A 23001-nucleotide genomic window follows, 5' to 3' on the forward strand; every position below is an offset into this window, starting at 1 on the left:
TCAAGAAACATTTTTGTCAAGTTCGAGTTCTGATGATGAGACCCACGAGGAACCGAGGGAACTCCTCAAATGTGAAAGGCATACATATAGTGATTTTTGTATTTTCATCAACAAATCCAGCATTTACATTTAAAAAAGTGACATTTGATGAAGTGGAACTGCTGATGATGATCAGAATGGAACTCTTCAATGACACATAGTTCACGTTTGGCGATTTGTTGTCTTCCTTATGGACCCAGACCCAAACTTGGACCCGGACTCGGACCCGGACCCGGGTCTTGACATGGACCCCAACTCGGACCCGGACCCGGACCGAACTCTGACCCAAACTTGGACCCGGAAAGCCGGACACGGACCCGGACTCGGATCCGGACCCAGACCCGGACCCGGAAATGCTACTAGAAAAGTGGTTTTTTTTTTAACTGTGATTCTCACAGAACAGAACTGCTATCAGAAAAGTAGGTTAGGTTAGGTTAGAGCTGTGACCCTTACAGAAACGAAATGCTATCAGAAAAGTAGGTTAGGTTAGGTTAGAACTGCGACCCTTACAAAAACAAAATGCTACTAGAAAAGTACCTCCTTTTCTACATAATTAGGCAAAAGATGCTGTCTTTTCATTTCATTGTCTGGAATCTAAGAGTGCACCATCAACAATAAGTGAACTTTCAGCGGCATCCCCCATTGAAGTCGGTTTTTTTTTCTTAAAAATTATGTAATAACACATTATTTGTTTATGAAAACGGGTAACAATGCAAACAACATTATTTGCGCGTACTTCTCTGTTCTTAAAATTACCTAAGACCTTTTTTTTATAATTTTAGGATGAACAGTAGAAGTTATTCAAGAAAATATGCAAAAAATGAGCATTCCCCCCCCCTTTATCTCCGAAACTACTGGGTCTAAAATTTTGAAAAAATACACAAAATAGATCTTTACCTATAGATCACAGGAAAACCTATTAGTATTGTGCAGTCAAGCGTGAGTCGGACTTAATTATTAAGTTTTTGATCCAACCCCTACGTGTTTATTAAAGACATTTCACGCACGTTTCACATAAAAAATGTTTAAATTGTGTAAATCCTTGGAACGCGAGTCCGACTCGCACTTGGCCGGTTTTTTTAGTCTCCAAATCCATTTGTACATACATATATAAATTACATACATATATAATTACATTAAATATATATGTTTTATTGTTTTTGTTTGTTGCTGGGGAAATAATTCTGAAGTATTATAATAAACGTTGCAACTTGCCATTCTGCAAGTAATCGTGATATGCCACGACATGTGCCATCCTGAGCGTGCAACTCTAATGGCGCTGGGACTGTGGCGGCACATAAATTGAGCTATCGGCCACAGGGAGCGAACTACGAACGAAGATCCATGAGATGACCCTAATACTCAATGTTTAGGTTTGACCTGTCTGATATATTACATTATTTATTAACTATAAGCACGGCGACTATCCCTTTATCTATGTTAGAGGATAAGGGTCGAGGGACTTGGCTCCATCTTGTCTTAAGAAATTTATTATTTTTATTCGGGCTTTTATTGCTGACTGTACCTTTTGTTCTATACAATACAAGTCAACTCTTGAAGACGGTACAAATTTAATTAAACCATGACTCCTTTGGCTACCTTTTGACTGAATAATCAGATCATCTGCATGATATCAAATTATACTCGTAAAATAATAATTGTGAAAATATATGTGTGTTATGCTCGGGGTTTCTCTGCGAGATCGAATGAGGAGTCAGAAGATCCGGAAGAGAACCAAGATTGTTGACATATGTAGCTCAGAGTGGTCAGACTAAAATGGCAGTGGGCGGGACACATTGCTCGTAGGACCGATGGCCGATGGGGCAGAAAGGTTCTTGAGTGGCGACCGCGAACCGGGAAACGCAGCAGAAACAGACCCACAATAAGATGGTCCGACAATCTGGTTAAGGTCGCAGGGAGCCGATGGATGAGAGCGGCGCACGACCGGTCGTTGTGGAGATCCCTGTGGGAGGCCTATGTCCAGCAGTGGACGTCTTTCGGCTGATATGATGATGAATTGTGAAAAAATAAACCAAAGTATATCAAATTACATCTCAATTAAACACAGGGTTGATTAGAAGATATGCATTTTTGCATCAAAAACCGTAGAATTACCGTACAAATGTGGAGAGTGAAGCTTTGGAAAAAGTAAGAAAACCAAGCCTCAAAATAGGTTGCAAAATATAAGTAAGTTAAAAATATAAACTTATGCCTATCGTTTTTCACTTTTGATAAGTTTGCTGTAATATTTACTCGTCGTGTTATAATATTGAAACGACGAATGTGTCAGATTTTACTTGTTAATTGCCGGAGAGTATAAAGATGGAGGAATTCTTTTGGGATCTGAATTAAATTTGGTACCACGGATTCTATAACATCTCAACTGTCTATGCCTTCATATTTTCGGTGACATTACAAAGTCTGCGACATAACAATCTGCAATTGAAATGTAATTAAATTATTATGTGACTAGTAAGTTGAATAATATCAACCTAGACTTACCAAGAAGTTAGAGATACAACGTCGGTACCCTCTTCTGTGCTCCTAGGGACAACTTGTTTCCGATCTTCTTGTATCCTTCATTTTTACTCCGAACCTTAGGCTTCTCTACTGTTTCTACCGGACAACCTTTCATCTCCCAAACCAGATTAGTGAGAGATTTAGGCCTGCTAAGTTTCCTTGATCTCTTTTCGGGAAGCTTGGGACCATTTCCCGAGTCCCCAGATGTCCGACCTCCTGAGTGGCTCGAGTCTAGGGTGCCATCAAGTTCCATAGCTTGATGAATGTTTGAAAGACTCTTATACCTAATATTGAAGATCGGGGAATCGCCTTTCGTTAACGGTCTGATTGGACTAGCTATAGGACTAGGAGACTCTTTAGTCGGTGAGTTGCTTTTCTGTCTGAAAACCATCCTACTTTTATTATTACTGATACCGTTTTTGATATACAATTTAGGGAGGTTCGGCGCCGGGGCGATGGAACATTTTTCTTTATAAACTGTTATGGGAACTTCTTTTGTAGTTACGGCAGTTTTTCGCGTTCTCTTCTCTGCTTTCTGATTTAGAGGTTTTTTGGATGGAATAGTTTCTATTGGAGGTGGCTCGGGTTTAATCTCCGTTATTAAAGGCATGTGGATAGGCGTAGCTGCAGGAGAAGATGGAGCAGTTTCGTGTTTTAGAGTTGGTTCATTTGTGTAAGATGCTTTTATGTTCTTAGGAAGAGGAGCGAAGCCTCGTACGTAATCGTAGATCCGATCGATTTCTTCGTTCTCATCAGGAATGCTATTCTCATCTCTGTGGCTACTGTAAATATGGCTATGCCTAGACAAATGTTTATGTTGATTGGCCGTGTCTGAAGATGCACTTCTCCGTAAGAAATACCCAGTTTTAAGTAACGGTGGCGCATGAAGAGGAGCATTCAAAAGCCTTTTAGGATCGCCCAGTTTTCCATCTAATATGTGTATCCTATCAACCACTTCGATTAACAAGCGATTACATTTATCGACGAGCCTAGAAAATTCCATAAAGTTTTTTATCTGTTCTTCGTTTTTGCATCTCAACATTTTGATTGGTGCAGCTAAAGGCAAACCTACTAATGCGTTTCCTTCTTTTTGCAACGGTAAGGCGAAAACGTGCTCTTCTTCGAACATAGATAGGAGTCGAATTTCTGGGACAAAATGGTTCGAACTTTTTAAGCCTCTAGGAGGGGTACCATGCACAAGTCTCACAGTGATAGGCAGTCGTTTTGTCAGTAACGTTTTTGCAGTATGAACCCCACTTATATTTTCTTCCTTGGCGACGGCAGAGAATTTTCCTCTTTGATCCAAGCTAAGAAGAACGACGTCTCCTTTGGAATCCGTACACTTCAAATATTTGTTTTTCCCTAAGTATATTTCCCCTCTAGGCATGATGACTTCACCTGCTGGTAAATTTCTTGCACCGTCAGCGGTCACAGTTCCTTCTAAATCAGTTTTACCACAAATTACTCTGATAGGTTCCCTGACAAGACAACCATCATCGAGCCTTCTCCTAGCTAGTTCTGCTACAGATTCTATGCATCTGACTGCTCTCCCTTCCTCGCTAAGTAACTCAAAATAGCCTTTGTATGTCTCTGGGATGGCGATCCGTGGTCCGACACTGACCATTCGTCGTCCTTCTTTCAGTTTGATGGCTTGTGCTATTATTTTCTTGCTCTTTCCCGCTGAAACAAGCAAGGCAGTGCTCTGTAGACTAGGGCTTGGCAAAGTGGGCACGCCAAGCCCGCCGTACTGTCCCTTGATGATCTTGGCGACATTGGGCAGCCGGTATTTAGCGACATACTCCCGGAGGTAGTTTCCTTCATCGGACCAGCGGGATGCTGCGACTACGACTTGGCCGTCCGTGGCTGCCATAGTGGGCTTTAGTCACATCTGCAAAAAAAGAAAAAAGCTAATGTTATCATGTTATCAAAGTAAACATATAAACTCCGGACTCATTTTGACTCTGTACAATTGTACACACAATAGAATTTTAGGTTCGAACATAAAATTCGGATGCATTTGAAATGCTCCAGGTTAGGGCCGTTTAGTACTTTTCATTTGCATAAGTCTTATCATGCTAGCCGATGAGGTATTTTTGGATATTTTTAGGCACCCTAAAACTATTAGGCTGCAGGTTTGGCTCTGGCAACTACTTTTAAAAACATAAGATTTTTAAAATGTAGCTCCCTATCTATATATACATACATATAAAATTGAAAAATCAGAACGGGATAAAAACAAGGGAAGAAACGAGATTGCCCCTTACTAATTTCTAAGATTGTTTTTGTCATGTTTCTCGAATACGACGCACGTAATAACAAAAAACTGTACAAATCTATTATCTAAATACGAGAAAAGAACAAGAGCATAAAACCCGCTCCCGACCCGTGGTCCAACCGCTATGTCCAATTGGTTGCACCACGGGTAAGTAAAACTGCGGGGTACTACAATACAAATACTAAACTAAATTAATAACTAGCTTAAATCTAAAATAGGCCCTTGAGGCATTGTACCAAGGATGCTGCTGGCGGCATTTCTTCGTTGTATCGCAATGCTCATATGTTGTGATACGTTACCCAATTAGGTGGGGTGGCCTACAGACTCCTCTTAGACTGTATTATAAGGTGAAACAGTGATTTGAGTGATAAAGAGTGATGGAATAGAATGCGTGTAATATAAGCAATAACCGACCTGACCTGACCTGACGACCTGTCTGGCCTAGTGGGTAACTAGGTAGTGACCCTGCCTGTGAAGCCGATGGTCCTGGGTTCGAATCCCGGTAAGGGCATTTATTTGTGTGATGAGCACAGATATTTGTTCCAGAGTCATGGATGTTTTTTTTATGTATTTAAGTATTTGTATAAATATTATATATATCGTTGTCTGAGTACCCACAACACAAGCCTTCTTGAGCTTACCGTGGGACTTAGTCAATTTGTGTAAGAATGTCCGTATAATATTTATATTATTATTATATTATATCAGCTTCATAAAAAAGATCACACGGGGCTATCAGGTAGGTAAATATTAAATTCAAAACAGTATGTAATGAAGCAAAGGATTGGTCATCATCTCAATGTATTTAGCCAAAATACGTTTAGGGTTGAGTCATTCTATATGAAAACGTCTGAAGGTGTGTGCTGACTTCTTCTTTTGTCGCGACCTTTTCCCATCTACTTGGGGTCGGCCCTCCTTATCCTTCTCTTCTACTGTGCTCGGTCTTGAGCTGTGCAGGCGTCCAATCCTAATTGTTTTAGGTCTTTCTCGACCGTCGTAAGCCAAGTGGCGGGTGGCCTTCCAGGTCCTCGTTTTGTCGTTGGCAAATCTAGGGCTAGCTGTACTATTTGGTCCTCTGGCCGTATTTAGATATGCCCGTACCAGCGGAGGCGGTTTTCTTTAACTTTTTCTGTGATAGGCAGAACCTTAAAGCTTCCCCTGACAAACTCATTCCTGATTCTGTCTAACCTGGTGACACCCGTAGACCAGCGAAGCATCCGCATTTCAGTTGTGTGTAGTTTGTTGAGGTGCTGTTTGGTAGTAGCCCAACATTCTGACCCATACAGCATTGCGGGACGTACAGCGGTTTTATACACATAATCTTTCGTTTTATTGGAATTTTTGTGTCATACAGGACCCCTGTAAGTTGTCGCCATTTGAGCCAGCCAGAGTTGGTTCTATTTGTCACATCCACATCAATTTTTGCATCGTTACTAAGGTGTGTGCTGACTGATTTTAGATTTTGTTGAAAATAACCAGGAGTGTTCTTTGGGGTATGAAATCACTAAACCAATGGGGATTTTTTAAAATTAATACTTCATTTTCGATCGGCACTCATTGGAAGTTTGCAATGGTGTAATTTATTTACTCCCATAATCTAGGTTCAAACTCTGCATAGAAGCTTTTGCTGAAAGTGATGTTTTTTTATTGTGACTTATTAACCACCGTGTCCATAATGACTAATAATATCTAATCAATACACTTCGGAACTGGGTACTGTACTGAGGCACTGAAGATTCGTATAAATATGCTACTTTTCTTAGTTTTCAGACTAATTAGAATTGTGACTTTCCTTTTAAGGGGGGCCCACTGACGGGTCTGCGGACTGATAGTCAGTGGGCCCCTTTAGACCGAAGTCTGTTTTGTTCTGGCTTCTAGAATATAACAATTTAAACAAATTATGTCAATTTCAAGTTAATCTCCCCAATTAATATCTCGATAATAAACCAGTCCGGTTGTACACAGGGCTCATTCGCCATTTCCTACAATCTTGATCATATGACTATTCATGACTACACTATATTTATGCACTAGTGACCATCAACTTACAGTCCCAGACAAGCGAGAAGATTTAATCACAACGTATGTAACTAATTAGTTAGGTCTTTACAAACCTGGATTTGAACCTACAACCCAAACGTTCCCGTACAACTACTAATTCGCGAAAGATTTTTCCCGATTGTGAGCTTTTTGACCTCGCAATCGTATCAACTTATACTTACACACTTATACTGGTTGACGTGAGGCGATTAACGCCGTAAGTGATGTGAACAACAGCACAGTGTTGACCTATGCTCCTACCGTTTTAATAGCTCATCGAATGCAAAATAATATAAACTTTGGCCTTTTTATAACCTGCATAATAACGTCAACATTCTTCGATTTTCGAATAATTCCTTTACAATACAAAGAAAACTATTGAAAACGAACATACTTAAAAAATATTACTAATATTATATTTTAACACGCTTTAGTTTTTAGGGTGGCTGTGGTTTAGTTTAGTCAGAGTAATTTGTATTTTTTTTAATTTGATTTAATGTAATGTTTCAATTATATGTAGATCGTATTTTGTTGTTTCGGAATTAATTGTTTATTTATTTCTTAAGGTATTTATTAATAATTGTAAAACTTTGTAAGTGAATTGGAATAAATATACTATACTTTTATGCAACGGTTGAGAAATAAATTGTGAATTTTTTTGACATTTTCTTATACTAAATACTGTCCATAATTTTAATACTAGTCTTTACTAGAGCTGCTGAATTTCGAAATAAGAAGATTATTAGGTAAAAACGCTTCAAAGGTAAGAGGGTATTCCTGTCGCTCGGATAAAAATTTAGTGCAGCATATGACGAGAATAATATAGAGCAAGAAAAGTTACCATTAATTTAATCGGACGATAAAACTTAAACGGAATACGGCGTGACAAGTTGTTTGTTGCTGAGCCAAAAGACAGCAACATCCAATTTCGAGTGTATAAATCTAATTTCAGGCGTTTGAACCTAGAGAAGAAGCTTTTTTGCTGGCTGGGTAATAACTATTTAAGTATACCAGATAATAGTTATTTGTTTTACAAGGGGGCAAAGTTGTTGTTTAACCTATCGTGCTAATTTCTAAAAATGGAATCTTGAGCGTTGCGAGGGTTTCAAGGCATGGGGGGTTAAACAGATTTTGTCACCGAGTGAAACACAAAATTTTACACAACACCAACACAAGGAATAAACTAAATGTAATATTGATATATACAAAATCAAAGCAAATCAAATGAATGTTATAAATTATTTATTAATTAAAAGTCAATTCTACTAGTCAACAGGTAAGGGAATAACTCAAAAGCCTTTATCAGCTGGTGTGGTGAAAAATACATTTGGCGTTGTATTGCATACAAATTTTCTTATAATCGAAAGTCATTAAAACGGGTATGAATTACGAATGTTGTTCTCAAGTGTACCATCCCATCAATTTAACGACATGTCTTGTAAACAGTAGTGTTATAAGCCCCGGCTTGGATTCATCAGGCGGCGCGGCGAGGCAGTCGTAAAACAGCAATCGCGTTTGCCGGTGTCGGTATCGAGCTACCGTTACGTCATAAACGCGGAGATGCGGCACACTGCACTGGGTGCCCGTTTGATTCCCGATCATTATAAGAACATGTTTAAAAGAAAAAAAATGCACTTGTTCTAAGACACCTGATACAGCGACTGTTTGAAATTGTAATGACTGCGGCAAGTACCTCTATGTTTATGACCTACACATTTTGATTTGTGTTATTTGAATGAAAAACCCTACAAATTATAATCGGAAACAAATGTGTTGAGACAGACACCTGGGGCCCGTTTATCAAAAGCTTGTAGCTTGTAATACAAGTGGAAGTCCCTTTCTAACAAAAGCTGTCAAAAAATAAATTATAAATTAGAGTTATAAGAGTAATACATTAATAAAGATTTTTGTTTTTAAGAGCTCATAAGAGCATGTGGTCTAGATCTCGGTGTATCCGTGCGGCGCATTGGGTGCCATTGTCCGTGTACGTTGACCTTAACTTACGCAACGTAAACGGGTCATACGTTCACCATGTACGGCTGGGTTCGATAGCGCGTATTCGATCGAGCTTATCACGGCGATAACAACAGGATAAGCGTTCGTTTCTTATGTTCGGCCAATAATGACGTAGCGGTGGGCAGACAATATAAGATAAGAATGGGCAAGATGCAAAAGCACGTATAAATATAAATCTAGTGACGTAGCAATGCTGTCGCTAATAAATAATATGAAAAAACTAAACATTATTCTCTCGTAGTCGTGATTAAAACTAAGTCTGGCTTAAGATTCCATTTGAACTTCAAGTTTTATTGATTCTAAAATAGCTAATTAGTGTAAATGGGATCAGAGAAAAGGTCAAGGTGGAAAGCTGGAAAGCTTAGCTTGCTGGCAAAAACATAAAAAGCCTGTCTATTAGCTAAATGTTTTGGTGGGAAAAACGAAAAGGAAATAAAAAGGAGAAGAAAAGAAAAAGCATAAGGACAGTTAAAGAAAAGAGATAAAAAACTACTGGTACACAACTCCAAGACTCTCAGGAAGGCGTACGTGTACGTAAACCAATTTGATTCCTAGGTCATAATGAATCAATTTGTTTATCTTCTACGGCAGTGCTTATTGAAAAACCAGAACGGGATAAAAAACGAGGAAAGAAGCGAGATGGCGCCTTACAAATTTCTAAAAAAGTTTTTGACACGTTTCTCGAATACGACGCACGTATGATAAGAAAAAACTGTTCAAATTTATTATCTAAATATGATACTAGAACTAAAGCATAAAAACTATCGCTTTCGATGCGTATTTAATTTACAATAAGCAAAAGAAATTTTCATAACAATCTTCATTTTACGACGATCGGCTATTTTCGGCAACTCTCGGCTGGTTTCGGCAACTCTTGGTGCTACAGACCAAATTATTTGACGTAAGTTCAATAAGTTCAAATAAGTTTGTCATATTGGTATACAGTTATTTCGGCGTTCTCACTCGAAGTAAAATAAAAAGTGCTGTCAACCTTAGTCTATGCCCATACAAGTGGCTTATGCCATATGACTTATGTCATAGTGGTGATGTATGAAAGTGTAAGTCATTTGTATTTTATTGTTTTAAATTCCTGAGTTTTATTATTTAGAGTGGCTTTCACGGCTTTGGCAAACACTTACTGTCATGCATGCGGCGGGTGGATGGCGAGAAGCGCCAAAAGTTAGATTCCATGGCCAAAAATACTAAGCTGATACCAAGTTATGTAGCCTATCAGTTCAAGGAATGTTGCGAAGGGATGGTGCCGGTAATAAGGGATGGTGGTGGTAGTGTCGATGTATGTAAATATGTAGTTTATTAAGTTAATAATTACACTTCAATGACTAAAGATATAATCAATTCGGGAACTTATGACTAGATATGCTTTAACTGTTACGAGCGGAGCCGCGGGCCCGTCTAGTATCTAATAGCTAAAGAGAAGGCTCTATAGTGGCCTAGGAATCAAATTGGTTGACTGTACGTGATACATGTTTAAGTACTTCTTACTCGTATCTTAGGTGCGTTCTAAATACTCCGCGTGTATGTTGATCAATCCGCAAATTTGTCTGTAAGTACCACACAGACAAATGGATCCAGGAGTTATGTGGCGAAGTAGAAAGTATACAATATATATATTATTTTGGTATATTATTTCATAAATTATACTTCAAGATAGAAGAAAATTCACTGATTTTAGTTAAAAAGGGGCTTTTATTGACTTATAGTAAAGCTTAGCTGTTCATTCAATCCTATTTTTGAAACGATTCCTCTTTCGGCATCTTCTTATTTAACATTTTTTTAATGGAGGTGAAATAAAGTGGCGATACAAAAATATCGGCATATTTTTGTATCGCCATCGTAAAGAAGAACGTGCCAAATCCAGAATTTGCCATACCAAGAATGTCGAAACAAGAATTTGCCGAAACAAGAATGTGCTGAAAAAGGAATAAATCGCTATAACATGCAACTACCGATCCTGAGGTAATTTTGATTTAGTTAAAATTTGAAGAGCGTGTTACTTGTCTAAAATTATGAAAATATCTTTAAATGTGAAAAAACCTATTTAAACGCAAAATAGAGTGCTTAATTATCTGCCCTAAAAGTAAATACGTGACGCTTATTACAGCTTGTAATTAATAAGATAATGTAATTAAACTGCTGTGTAATAATAGTTTATCCAGCTTTATAAGTGTAAATGTAGTTTTCCTACATAATTATAAGTGGCTTAGTATTTAAAGTAAGTCGTGCGCTTAATAGTTCGCATATGAGGTCGCAAAGTTCCTACTGCACACATTCTAGGTTAATATAAAGAGATTATTAAGTTATAAGTTATAACTTATAACTAAATGTAACGCGATTGCGTTTAAGGTCTAGTAAGTACTTAAAATATAGGTATTTTAATATACAAATCGTGTTGCCTATATAGGGTAAACACTCCAGTGAATGAACACCCCCCAGTAAAATAAGAAATATAGCAATTTCTACCACGTCGTATTTTTTTTCTTATAAACAACTTTATTTCCTATGCAATAGCAACCCGTGATAAATTTATTTTCAACCAGTTTGAATCTGACTGGCGTTTGAAGTTTACGTGTTTCTGGTTTTGAAGTTTTGTATGGAAAAATTAGATCCCAGATAAGAACAGTGTACGTTTGGAGCAACATATGAAGTGCTTATTTAATGTTTACCTGTACAAAGTTTAGTTATTTGGATAGATTAAGAGTTAAACCTTCTATAAATGCACACTCTGTCGGCGTATTATGCGATTAAGTCTTTATTTTTTAGAGTTCCATTACTGGCTTATCAAATGTTCTTAAACCAGTAAATGAACGGTGTGTTCATTCACTGGTGTCGTCTAGATTTCATTTTTTTTCTAAATTTGTATGTAAACGAAATGGTATTGAGTTTATATTTTGCGATTCTGCATAGAAAACGATTCTGATTCATTCAGCCAGTATTGGAACAAACCAAATTTCTAGATTTTTCATTTTCCATTTACTAGATTTTTCATGCCTATGTATGAACAGTACAAAATTTGGATTGTTCATTCATTGGGTTTCTACTAATTCTACGTATGAACAATGTAACCACGAACAACGGAATGAAAAGTCTATTATTTTAAGCATTATTTGCTGAGCCTGACCTTTTTTCAACAAAATATGCACGTTGTTTCTTGTTTTAAATATTGATTCTCTTTTTCTTATTAATATGTAACAGATTTCTGTGTTATTGGTGAATAACCATGATTTTATTACATTCTTATATATTTAATATCACGCTTTCGCTATACCTACTAGAATTGAGCTGGAAACGGGTTTTGTGTATTATAATGTATTTTTAATGCTGATTAAAAAGATCGAAATTGTGTTCATTCACTGGTTTTTGCGGTGTTAATTTACTAGTTTTCATGTTCATTCATTAGGTTTTTGGGTACTTTTGATAAATAATGTTATAACTCAAAAACTATGAAAGTAATAAAAATTCGCAGAAATTACTTTCTTAATTATTAAATGAGGATTAATTAAATTGCAATTAATTGTTAAAATTATTAATGAATGCTGAGAAATTATTGTTCAAACTTGGATAATTGCTTAAGTGTTCATTCACTGGAGGTCTTACCCTATAATTGTGAGGAGACATATTCAAAGTTAAAAAAATCTCAACCTGATTCGTTTTTGATCTGATACTACCTTGGTACGAGTCGAGTGTAAACGTTGGTTTTCTAAAATTCGAATAGGCCTCTAGGTATATATACCTATAGTTTAGGTCGTCGGAATACATCACAGATACGTAAATACTGTCCTATTATTATTTCAGATACATTAAACTACATCTTCCCAAATTAGATAAGCCCAAAATCATTGCTTGCGTTGCTTTATTACAGAGTTGCTATGGTCATCTTACATTTTTTACATTGTCACCGAACTTTTATACCTAAGTAGGTATACTAGTTAGCATTCAGTTCAATTGAATATCAGCAAGCAATAAGCGGCTGACCTAAAATGATTTGCATAATTTAGGTAGAGTTAGACCAAGATAAATCTGCAGAGATTTTGACAGCACACGCAGTGCCAGTGTTATTTATACGTCATAATTTCATAGAAGTTTGACGTTTAAAATAACACCTACACTGCTGCGTGTGCTGTCAAAATATCTGCAGACTTTTCTTGGTTTAGCTCTAGGTACATTCATACATATATTGCAAGATAATAAGTTTTTGGCAAAAAAACCTTTTTGGGTACAAGTTTTTATCCCTACTGTACTTTTCATTCCACAGGCAACTAATACTTATCGATAGAATTCTAACAACCCCAAACACAATTAGCTTGCGTTATTTCATCAGAGTTCGCATGGCCACCTCCTGTCTTCATCATCAGATCAGCTCAATGTCATCATAATATTGCATTGTTATCCGATTTACATATGTACTTATGCAAAATTTCAGCTCAATCGGAAATCAGGGAAAGGGTCAAGCTTAGCTTCCAAGATTTGACCCACAGTAACATACTAACAGTAGACCGAGCACATGATTGACGCGACAGTATCTCGCCGCGAGATAGACTACCCGTCATTTACTAAATGTATGAATTAAAGGGGGACGGGTATTCTATGTCGCGGCGAGATACTCTCGCGCCAATCATGTGCTAGCCCGGCAGGGCAAGTTAAATAAAAGCTTGTAATAAAAAAAATGTAATAAAAACAAAATATAATGTAAACGAGAAAGTACGACGGTTAATAGCATTATTCTAAATTCTAATCTTTAATAAACCATAATATATTTTATAAAACCATAAGCCCAAACAAAAAAAACTTGCAAAATTTTTCAAGTCTTTTTTGTTTGGAAATTAGTTCTCGTATAATTGCAAAATATTAAAAGCAAAGAGATTAAACATTCGTAAACATTAGGGTTTCTTGAAAGCAGTCTCTCATCTTTTTTTACTGTTACCAAAACCTTATCGGTTTTATCCAAGATGCTATCACGACTGTATCAAAAAAGCGCACTTTTCAATGAGCACGCCGTGGCCGACTGTACGTCACGACTCGGTCGCACGATTAGAGCTATTGTGCTCGCTAGATAATATTGCGTCTAACTGTACCCGATCGGTTGTAGACAAATAAGGAGCTTCGGTTAGGGCCATGAAATCAGAAAGCTTACTTAAAGATACTGAATGCGAAATTTATTTGTTTTATAAAAGAATCGGCTACTCACACATCTGTTGCAGTGGTGAATGGGAGATTTGTGCCTTCATTTAAGCAAGCAAGAGCAATTTTCTAGGCAGGGCGGCAGGAGCGAATAACCTTCCTAGCTTCTAAGATTTTTCATGTCGCTTTACTAGGTTGCCACATACCTAATGAGTAGCGCGATTGGGGCAATTTGTTTTCGATCCTTTGGGGTCGCGACATCACTAGTAGCCAATAGCCATTCTTAAGACTGATGTGTTTTAGTGAGACGTTCGCAAACGTGGATGAAGGCAAGTCTGTAGATAAATCCCAAAATTACTCCAACCCTCGCACGCCCGATATCGACCTTGTTGAATTGTTAAAATTACGAGTAATTGTTCAGCTGTAACATGAAATGAAATATAAATATATAAACTTTATTCGCGCTCCCGCTCCGCGTATGGCACTGCTTGTTCTGTAGCCCAGAACTGTGACGAGCCGTTAAGCCAGGGTTCCCATGCCATCAGATTTATGGCCGCTTGATTTGTTCAGGACTAGCCCAATTTGGCAGCCCTATTTATGATTCTGCGGAGAATAAGAAAAATGATATTGGTACTGGTTGCGTAACTTTGTTTTTACGGGGCAATAGAGCCACTGCAGGCGATATATTACTTGTTTTTGTGGAATAAGTGTCAATAGAGTATTTTTTTTAAAATGACATTAGATATGCTATTTTATAATATTTTCGTGTAAGTACATATATGGTAATAGTGGAAATTTATTACTTTTATGACGTTAGGTATACATCAAAAAAGTTTCGTTTTGTATGAAATCATACTCATTTAAAATTAAAAATTAATTTTACAGTACATATGCTGCTACTTTCTCGCACTAGTGCGTAAAAGAGCACTTTTCGAGCATATGTCGAAAGTTTAAAGGGCCATATGTACTGTAAAACGTTGTACGATACACGTGCGAATAGGTAATTCGCAACTCGTGTCGATTTAAAACACTCCCTGCGGTCGTGTTTTAATTTATCACCACTCGTTACGAATTTCCTCTTTTCCGCACTTGTATCGTAAATAACTATTTTGTATCTGTTCTACACGAAAATACCCTAGTAGCCTTAACCATTTTAACCATTAAGTAAAAAAATATAGAACTGCATGGCTTCTCTTTTACTTTCACCCCCCCTCCTCTTCCCACGTTCAAGGGGGATACTCAGCTATTTCTTTCTAGAACACTCAGTCAATGGTTAAAAAATTCACAACTTTAACACGAACTGCCAAAGAACTGCTAAAGTGAGATGCGAAATACCACAAGTGGGCGCGACATGTAAAAGTTTAGGAATAGACTGAATCTTTTATGGAAAATGAACTCGTGTACCTACTTGTGTAGTTTAGCACCATTTCGCCGATCAGCCTGACAATGTAGCATCATAATAAATTGATTGCATATGCCGGGCTAACTGGCCTTAACGGTCCGACCGGTCGTCTCTTCCTGTCCAGAAAAAACCGACGCGATTCCCTTCCCAGCGGCTCCAAGACTTACCACTAACAGTAAGTTCATTTTGTACCAATTAATTTGGTTAAGGCACTCTTTTATTAGATCTTAAAAACTTTAACCTCTAATTTTTATTTTCGATTTCTTGGTACTTTCCCCTAACTATGTTTTTTCATTTTAGGTACTTAAATATTAGGTACTTATATAATTTTCTTTTCTGTGTTTGAGTTTACGAATATAGTATTTATATTCTATTTATATGTTTGGAAGTTAATCATATTTATCAATGTAATTAAAATACCTACTAGTAAGTTAATGTGTCTCGTCGTGGTCTCGTCTCAAGCATTTTGCGTAATCTACTAATATGGCCAACGTGGATCTTCAGATGAGTCCATCCGGGGCCTGTTTAATAAATTTTACAAATTGTAAATTGTAGGTGACAGGTTACAATTCTACAAGTTTCTGTTCAATAAAAAATGTGACTTACAAATTTGTCAACATGGTGGAAAACTTACATAGTTGTACAATTGTGTCTACAATTTTACATAATTTGGTTCAATAAACATTTTCACGTCACAGGTACAATTTTACAATTTTGTATGGAAAACTACTTTATTGAACACATAATAGTAATCCCAAGTTTACATATTTTGTAAATTGTAGTATAATTCTGACAGGCACTCTCATGATGTATAAAAACTTGATGAGGTATGCCGGAAAATCTAAATAAGAATAAAAAAACCGGCCAAGTGCGAGTCGGACTCGCGTTCTAAGGGTTCCATACATTACACAGTTTAAACAATGTATTTTTATGTGAAACGTGAGTGAAATGTCTTTAAAAAAACCCGTAGGGGTCGGATCAAAAAGTAAGTAATTAAGTCCGACTCACGCTTGACTGTACATTTCTAATAGGTTTTCCTGTGATCTATAGGTAAAGATCTATTTTGTGTATTTTTTTTTAAATTTTTGACCCAGTAGTTTCGGAGACAACGGGGGGGGGGGAATGCTCATTTTTTGCCTATTTTCTTGAATAACTTCTAAACTGTTTTATTTGACATTCTCATAATGAGCTCTTTCATTTAATATGTAACACGATATAATTTACCCCCAAAAGTGGCCCCCGTGTTTAAAATTTATTTGTTTACGTTACATGTCCGTCTTTGGGTCACAAACTTACATATATATACCAAATTTCAACTTAATTGGTCCAGTAGTTTCGGAGAAAATAGGCTGTGACAGACGGACAGACAGACAGACGCACGAGTGATCCTATAAGTTCCGTTTTTTCCTTTTGAGGTACAGAACCCTAAAAATGATTCTAACAACGAGTAGTGACAGCAATAGTGACCATAGTGATAATGAACGAAGACGAAGAGTTTTTCGTAAAAGGATACATTTTGCTTTTAATGCATGCAAACACTCAAATACGTTAACTGTTCAGCTATCTCTTTCCACTTGTTGATTTTCATTTCGTGAGTTAGTTTTTCACTAATTAATATTCTATTATTGTCGTATATGAGAGACAAAATTGTCATTTTCTTATCATTGTCCATGATTTAAAATAGGTAAACCAATTCAATAAGAAATTTATTGCGTAAGATACCTACTAAAATTCTAAATTCAAGAAAGAAGTCTACCCTCGTTTATTAAATACTTGTGGCAAAAACTTACATTTTATGTAAATTGTACCTTACCATTACAATTTTGTAAACACAATATTGTCATCAAAAGCTACAGGCATTTTTAATATATGTAAACGTTTATTAAACAGCGTTTATAACTGTGAAAATTGTAAGTTATTTATTTGTAAATTTTTACTTATTTGTAGGGTTTATTAAACAGCACTTGTAAGTAAAATTTAACAAATATGTCACTTTTTTTTACAAAATTGTCGAATTGTAATGTCTATTAAATAGGGCCCTGAGTAGGGTTTGCAATATCCGTCCGATTTTCTTATTCGGATAATTCGAATAATACAATTTGTATTTTCCGAATATTCGAATATTTCGGATAATTTCGGATAATTATAAATGAAACCAAAATATTTATTCCAAGTAATATAATTCGTAAATCTAGCGCTAAAATAAGCGTGGAGTTGATAACGGCGGAGATGCTAGAGTGCCATAATGCGAAATTTAAATTTCTTTTGCGTAAATCAGCAGAACTATGGAAAAAATACCACCTAGGGCTATAGAACTATTAAGGGTGCTACTAGAACTCTCATAAAACGGTGAGCTGCTAGTTTCAGAGACACCTTATGGGATGCTTTGAAATCGCATTATCAGGCGGAGATTCATGCAGAGTAAAAATAATGCAATTTTTCATTTCGTTGTTGGTGATGATTAGTTTTAGTGTTAGAACCGCAGCACTGTGGATTATACCTGTTGAAATAGGTGATAAAAAGGAAATGGAAGTAGGCACAAAACATCCATATTCTATTTGTTGGTTTTTCCAAAGCATAATTATGTCAGAGAGACACTGTCTAATTTTGCAGTGCTTTAAAGTGCCAGACAACTTGTTAAAAATGATAATTGTTGCCACCAAATAAATAAATAAAAATAAAAAGCAACCAAAGTAAGCAGGATGAGTGTAAAAAGCTCGTGGAGAACAACAGCCGAATTTGAACTAGTCACTGGTCTGAAACAAGGAGCCGCTCTTTCGCCAATGCTGATCAACTTGGCACTCGAATACATCGTCCGAAAATTGTTTATGTGTGATGGGAGTGTAGAGTTGAACGGCAAACATAAGATCATTGGATCATGCTGATGACTTGGGGCTATAGGCTCAAACCAAAAGCGACCTGGAGGCCATGGCTAGGATCATAGAGTAGAAAGGAGAGAAGATTGGTCTCAAAATCAACCACCAGAAGCGATCTGGAGGCCATGGCTATAGGATCATAGTAGTGACAGTGGCGCAGAATAGGACAGAATGGCGTTCTCTTGTTTCAGAGGCCAATATCCTTTTTGGGTCACTGATCCAGTGGAGTAAGTAAGTATTGCTTTCATTGTTAGCATTTCATTGCTACTGGATCGATAAAGACTGAATGTACGAGTAGACGAATGAACACGAGGTGAGGCACTAGATGTATTTCCAACTAGGCTGTAGGCACCAGTGAATCCAGATAATTATAAACCCTCCTTATTAAGTACGGTTTTAAAAATAACAGTAATATGTTCGATTCAGATTATTTATTTGCGTAAAGTATATGTACATGCATGTTTAGCTGTTATAGTAATCATTTAAAATTAGGTGGGGTGACGTCTTTGTATGAAAACATAGTCAAAAACGTTATTTCTGTGTTATCTAAAATATCCGTTTATTCGAATATTTTGAGTTGTATTATTCGAATATTTTCGGATATTATTATTGGCGGATATTCGAATATTATTCATATCCGAATATTCGGATTGCAAACACTAGCCCTGAGCCTGTTATTTTTATACAATAGTTTTTGTTCATATGTAGCTATTCAGCAGAACTCGGTGCCCTTGCCCAGATTATTAATAGAAAGTACAAAAACGACGTTACTTAACCGAGCTGCAGAGTTTATATTTAAAGAAATACATGTATACTTACTTTTCAAATATTAGGCTACAATCAGCGAATCCACTGTTTCTGTATACAAGCTATAGCCTTAACGCGACGCAAGTTACATACCTTTGCTACATGTAGGTGGACCAAAATAAAGTAATGAAGGTGTACGGTAAATTAATATGCAGCGGCCAATTATACCGACCTGCCTGCTGGCGTTACGCGCCGTTCCCACGAATATACGTTTTTATACCAGGATTAACTATAATAATATCGAGAGAATCAGGATGAAAAAAAGTTTATAAATTATGTTTATGTACTTCAAGGAACAGGAGCGGTAGTTGAGTTTCATAATTACAGTTTTAGACGTTGCAAATTTTATGACCACTTTTGCAAATGTCATCTTAAGTTGGCAGTTCCCCAGTATCTGGCAATGCAACTGTTACAAGATTTATTTTGAGTTCGTAAGGTATGAAATACAGAGAACCAGAAAATACTGTAACAATTTTTATTAAAAACAAACTATACTTTTAAGGGCACCGTTCCACTGACTAACAACAAGTATGTCTAAATTTAGCTAGCTCTTATACTACGTACTATTATAACATGAGACTCTAATTTGGGTAATAAGGGAGCAAACATGATACCAATATCCTTGTCTTCTTGTCGCACCTGAGATTTGCCGACGACATAGTGTTGTTTGCCGAGACCCTGGAAGATATTCAAAGCATAATTGAAAGCCTAAGTATACCATGCTTCTTTGAATATCTTCAACGGACCTATCGGTCTTATGATGAATATGTCCAAGACTAAAGTTATGACGAACATCCCCGGTAAATCGATTCCAATCATTAAGGTTGGGAACGAAATACTAGAGGTGGTCGAGCAATACCTGTATCTTGGTCATATTTTATCATTTGCTAAAAACACCAGCAGAAGGAGATCTCCAGGAGAATCCAGCTGGGTTGGGCGGCATTTAATAGGGTTATTACAGAGTTTCTATGGTCTCCCTCGCTATCCCTAACAACGTTTCTCCTAAAATCACTTGCTCTGTTTTGTCTTAATGGGCACTTGCCCTAACGATCAATTGTCATAACAATTATTTTATTTTATTAAGTTATGGTTGTCCTAAAACTTATTTGTCCTAAGAATTTTTACCATAACTATCAATATTCCTAATGTTTTTTCCATAATCCTCGCAATCCCTAACAACGTTTGTCCTCATAACAGCTGCCCTAACTTTTTTGTCCAAAATGGGTATTTGTCCGTTGTCCGTTGACCGGGACAAGTGGCGTACTAGAAGAGAGGCCTATGCTCAGCAGTGGGCGAAAAAGAGCTGATATGATGATGATGCCGACAATATATATTTTTTTACCAGTAGGTAAATTATACAGCATTACAGAAGAAGCAGGAGGTCCTGGGTTCGAATCCTGGTAAGGGCATTGATTTGTGTGTTTCTCACAAATATTTGTTTCTGAGTTTATATGAATGTTTTCTAGGTATATAAGTATTTATATATACATATCTACTTCACTACATAGTATAAAACAAAGTCGCTTTCCGATGTCTGTCCGTCTGTCCAGGTAGGCTTAGATCTTTAAAACTACGCAACGGGTTTTCTGCAGTTTTTTTTTAAAATAATGATTCAAGAGGAAGGTTTATATGTATAATTTGTAAAGGTTTTGTGTAAATTAGTTGAACTACCCGTGCGAAACCGGGGCGGGTCGCTAGTATTATATATGTATATCGTCGTCTAGTGGCCACAACACAAGCCTTATTTATTGAGCTTATTTTGGGATTAGGTCGATCTGTGTAAAATTGTCGTATAATATTTATTTCTTTATTAATACGCTGTAAAATTAAAGAGATATAAATTAAATAAATAATAAAAAATGATGTATTTTATAGTTTAGTGTAATGCGTTTTGTGTCTTCTGAGATTACATCCGACTTTACTTTTGTCGGCTTAATCGTCGCAATAAAAATAAGCTTATCGCAATATTCGCAATCATGAAAGAAAAACATACTGCAATGCAACCACCCTTACAATAGAGTTAATTTAAAATAGGTAGGGGAGAGACCGAGTACAGTTAAAACAGAAGTAGGTTGAAACAATGTCAATTTTGAGATATCTAGCTGTAACAGTAAGTTATTGAGCTGGAAAAAATGATATTAAGCCTCGTACAAATAGCAACATTCTCAACTGTCCATCGGTGGATCTTAGGCCTTTTGTAATAAGGTTTACGAACTGTCAGTTAACAGTGTGGGCGATGGAACCACCGTCCGCTGCTCCCTTAATATGCGTTCTTGTCTCAAGACGATTATAAAATATTTAAATACAGCAAAATTGAAGTTGTTTCAACTTATCTCTGTTTATAATAATGACTCATCTCGGTCTCCTCTAGTGAATATTAGTATATTTTCTAACTTCATAATTAACTAAAGATTAAAATGGATCTTAGTAGCAAGTTCTTGTTAATTAGGGTTCCGTACCCAAAGGGTAAAAACGGGACCCTATTACTAAGACTCCGCTGTCCGTCTGTCTGTCCGTCTGTCCGTCTGTCACCAGGCTGTATCTCATGAACCGTGATAGCTAGACAGTTGAAATTTTCACAGATGATGTATTTCTGTTGCCGCTATAACAACAAATACTAAAAACAGAATAATATAAATATTTAAATGGGGCTCCCATACAACAAACGTGATTTTTTTGCTGTTTTTTCCGTAATGGTACGGAACCCTTCGTGCGCGAGTCCGACTCGCACTTGGCCGGTTTTTTTTAACGTTTTTATCTAGTACTGTACAATTACAATCGTTGTAAATATACTTGTAAATTAACAACTCGTACCAATGCTAGCATGCTTAGAAAAACTGTGCAACAGATTATAAACTTGACCGGGCAAAAAATGTCTTCAAACGTGGCTGTTACTTAATTCCGTATCTTTCATGAATATTTGATTAATTTTATTCGCATATTAGTAAACCTCCGTTATAATTTTGAAACTGATTCTTATAAAATTTGGCGTGTGAAAAGCTTAGCCTCCAATCCGGAGCCGCGGGTTTACTTAGTAATACGTGTAACAATGAAATGAAAAGTGTTTTCGGGCTCGTTAGTATCGTCTACATGAGATTTGTTTATTGCGCTAATAAAAGAACAGATAGAAAATTGGTGGATTTTTAAAGTTACTCAAAGACAAACGGTACTCCGGCATCGCTTCATGGTAGGAACTCCAAAAATACGCACGAAGCGTTTTGCTTCCACATTTCTTATGCGAACTGCCAAGGAGTGGAACGCCCTGTCCGAGTCTGTGTTTCCGCATGAGTACAATCTGCGGCTCTTCATGGCAAGATTTAATAGGTATCTCATAGGTAAGTGTGCTCCACCGTAGACCGCATCATCACTTACCATCAGGTGGGATCGTGGTCAAACGCCTGCCTATTCATCATAAAAAAAACTAAAATTAGAGGTACCGCGCATTGATGCTAGTGAAACGAGTTTTTTAGTTGAGTAGATATATCAAGTTGTCAGTTTCTGCCTTCACGGAACCCTGCCGAGTTTTCCAGCCTGCTCGCCGGACACGCAATTCCGATCTATCTGAAACCAGAAGTGCTCTCTTACGAGTTAATTTCTTCCTGGAGCGGCTGAGGTGCGTGGTGCAAGCTGAGGATACTTTTAATTGAATAATAGTAAGGGATGATTTTTGTAAAGTATTCTTGTGACATTTAAAAATTTTGTTTTGGAAAGTAAGAGGTAATCGAACTCCACTTTTAAAATAATCTGTCATACATGGTCTAAGTATAACAGAATTGAGGATATTTGTTTCATCACAATATTCTTGATTTCTGGTATTCATTTGAACCTAATGGTGACATTCGGATGACGACTGCAGCAGTATTAGATACTAGCTTTTGTCCGCGACT

At 36.8% G+C, this 23001-nt stretch overlaps 1 protein-coding gene across 2 annotated transcripts in view; it reads right to left on the reverse strand.

Annotated features, from left to right (window-relative positions):
• The window catches only part of LOC134752371 (uncharacterized), a 134250-nt gene that overhangs the window by 17796 nt on the left and 93453 nt on the right, over nucleotides 1-23001 (reverse strand). For both annotated transcript variants that reach the window (XM_063688068.1, XM_063688078.1), the window contains one exon: nucleotides 2542-4447. In XM_063688068.1, coding sequence (XP_063544138.1) covers nucleotides 2549-4429 — 1881 coding nt within the window. In that variant the 5' untranslated portion in view covers nucleotides 4430-4447 and the 3' untranslated portion in view covers nucleotides 2542-2548. The remainder of the gene's footprint in view (nucleotides 1-2541; nucleotides 4448-23001) is intronic.

This window comes from Cydia strobilella, chromosome 2 (assembly GCF_947568885.1).
Source record: "Cydia strobilella chromosome 2, ilCydStro3.1, whole genome shotgun sequence".
Classification (NCBI taxonomy): domain Eukaryota; kingdom Metazoa; phylum Arthropoda; class Insecta; order Lepidoptera; family Tortricidae; genus Cydia; species Cydia strobilella.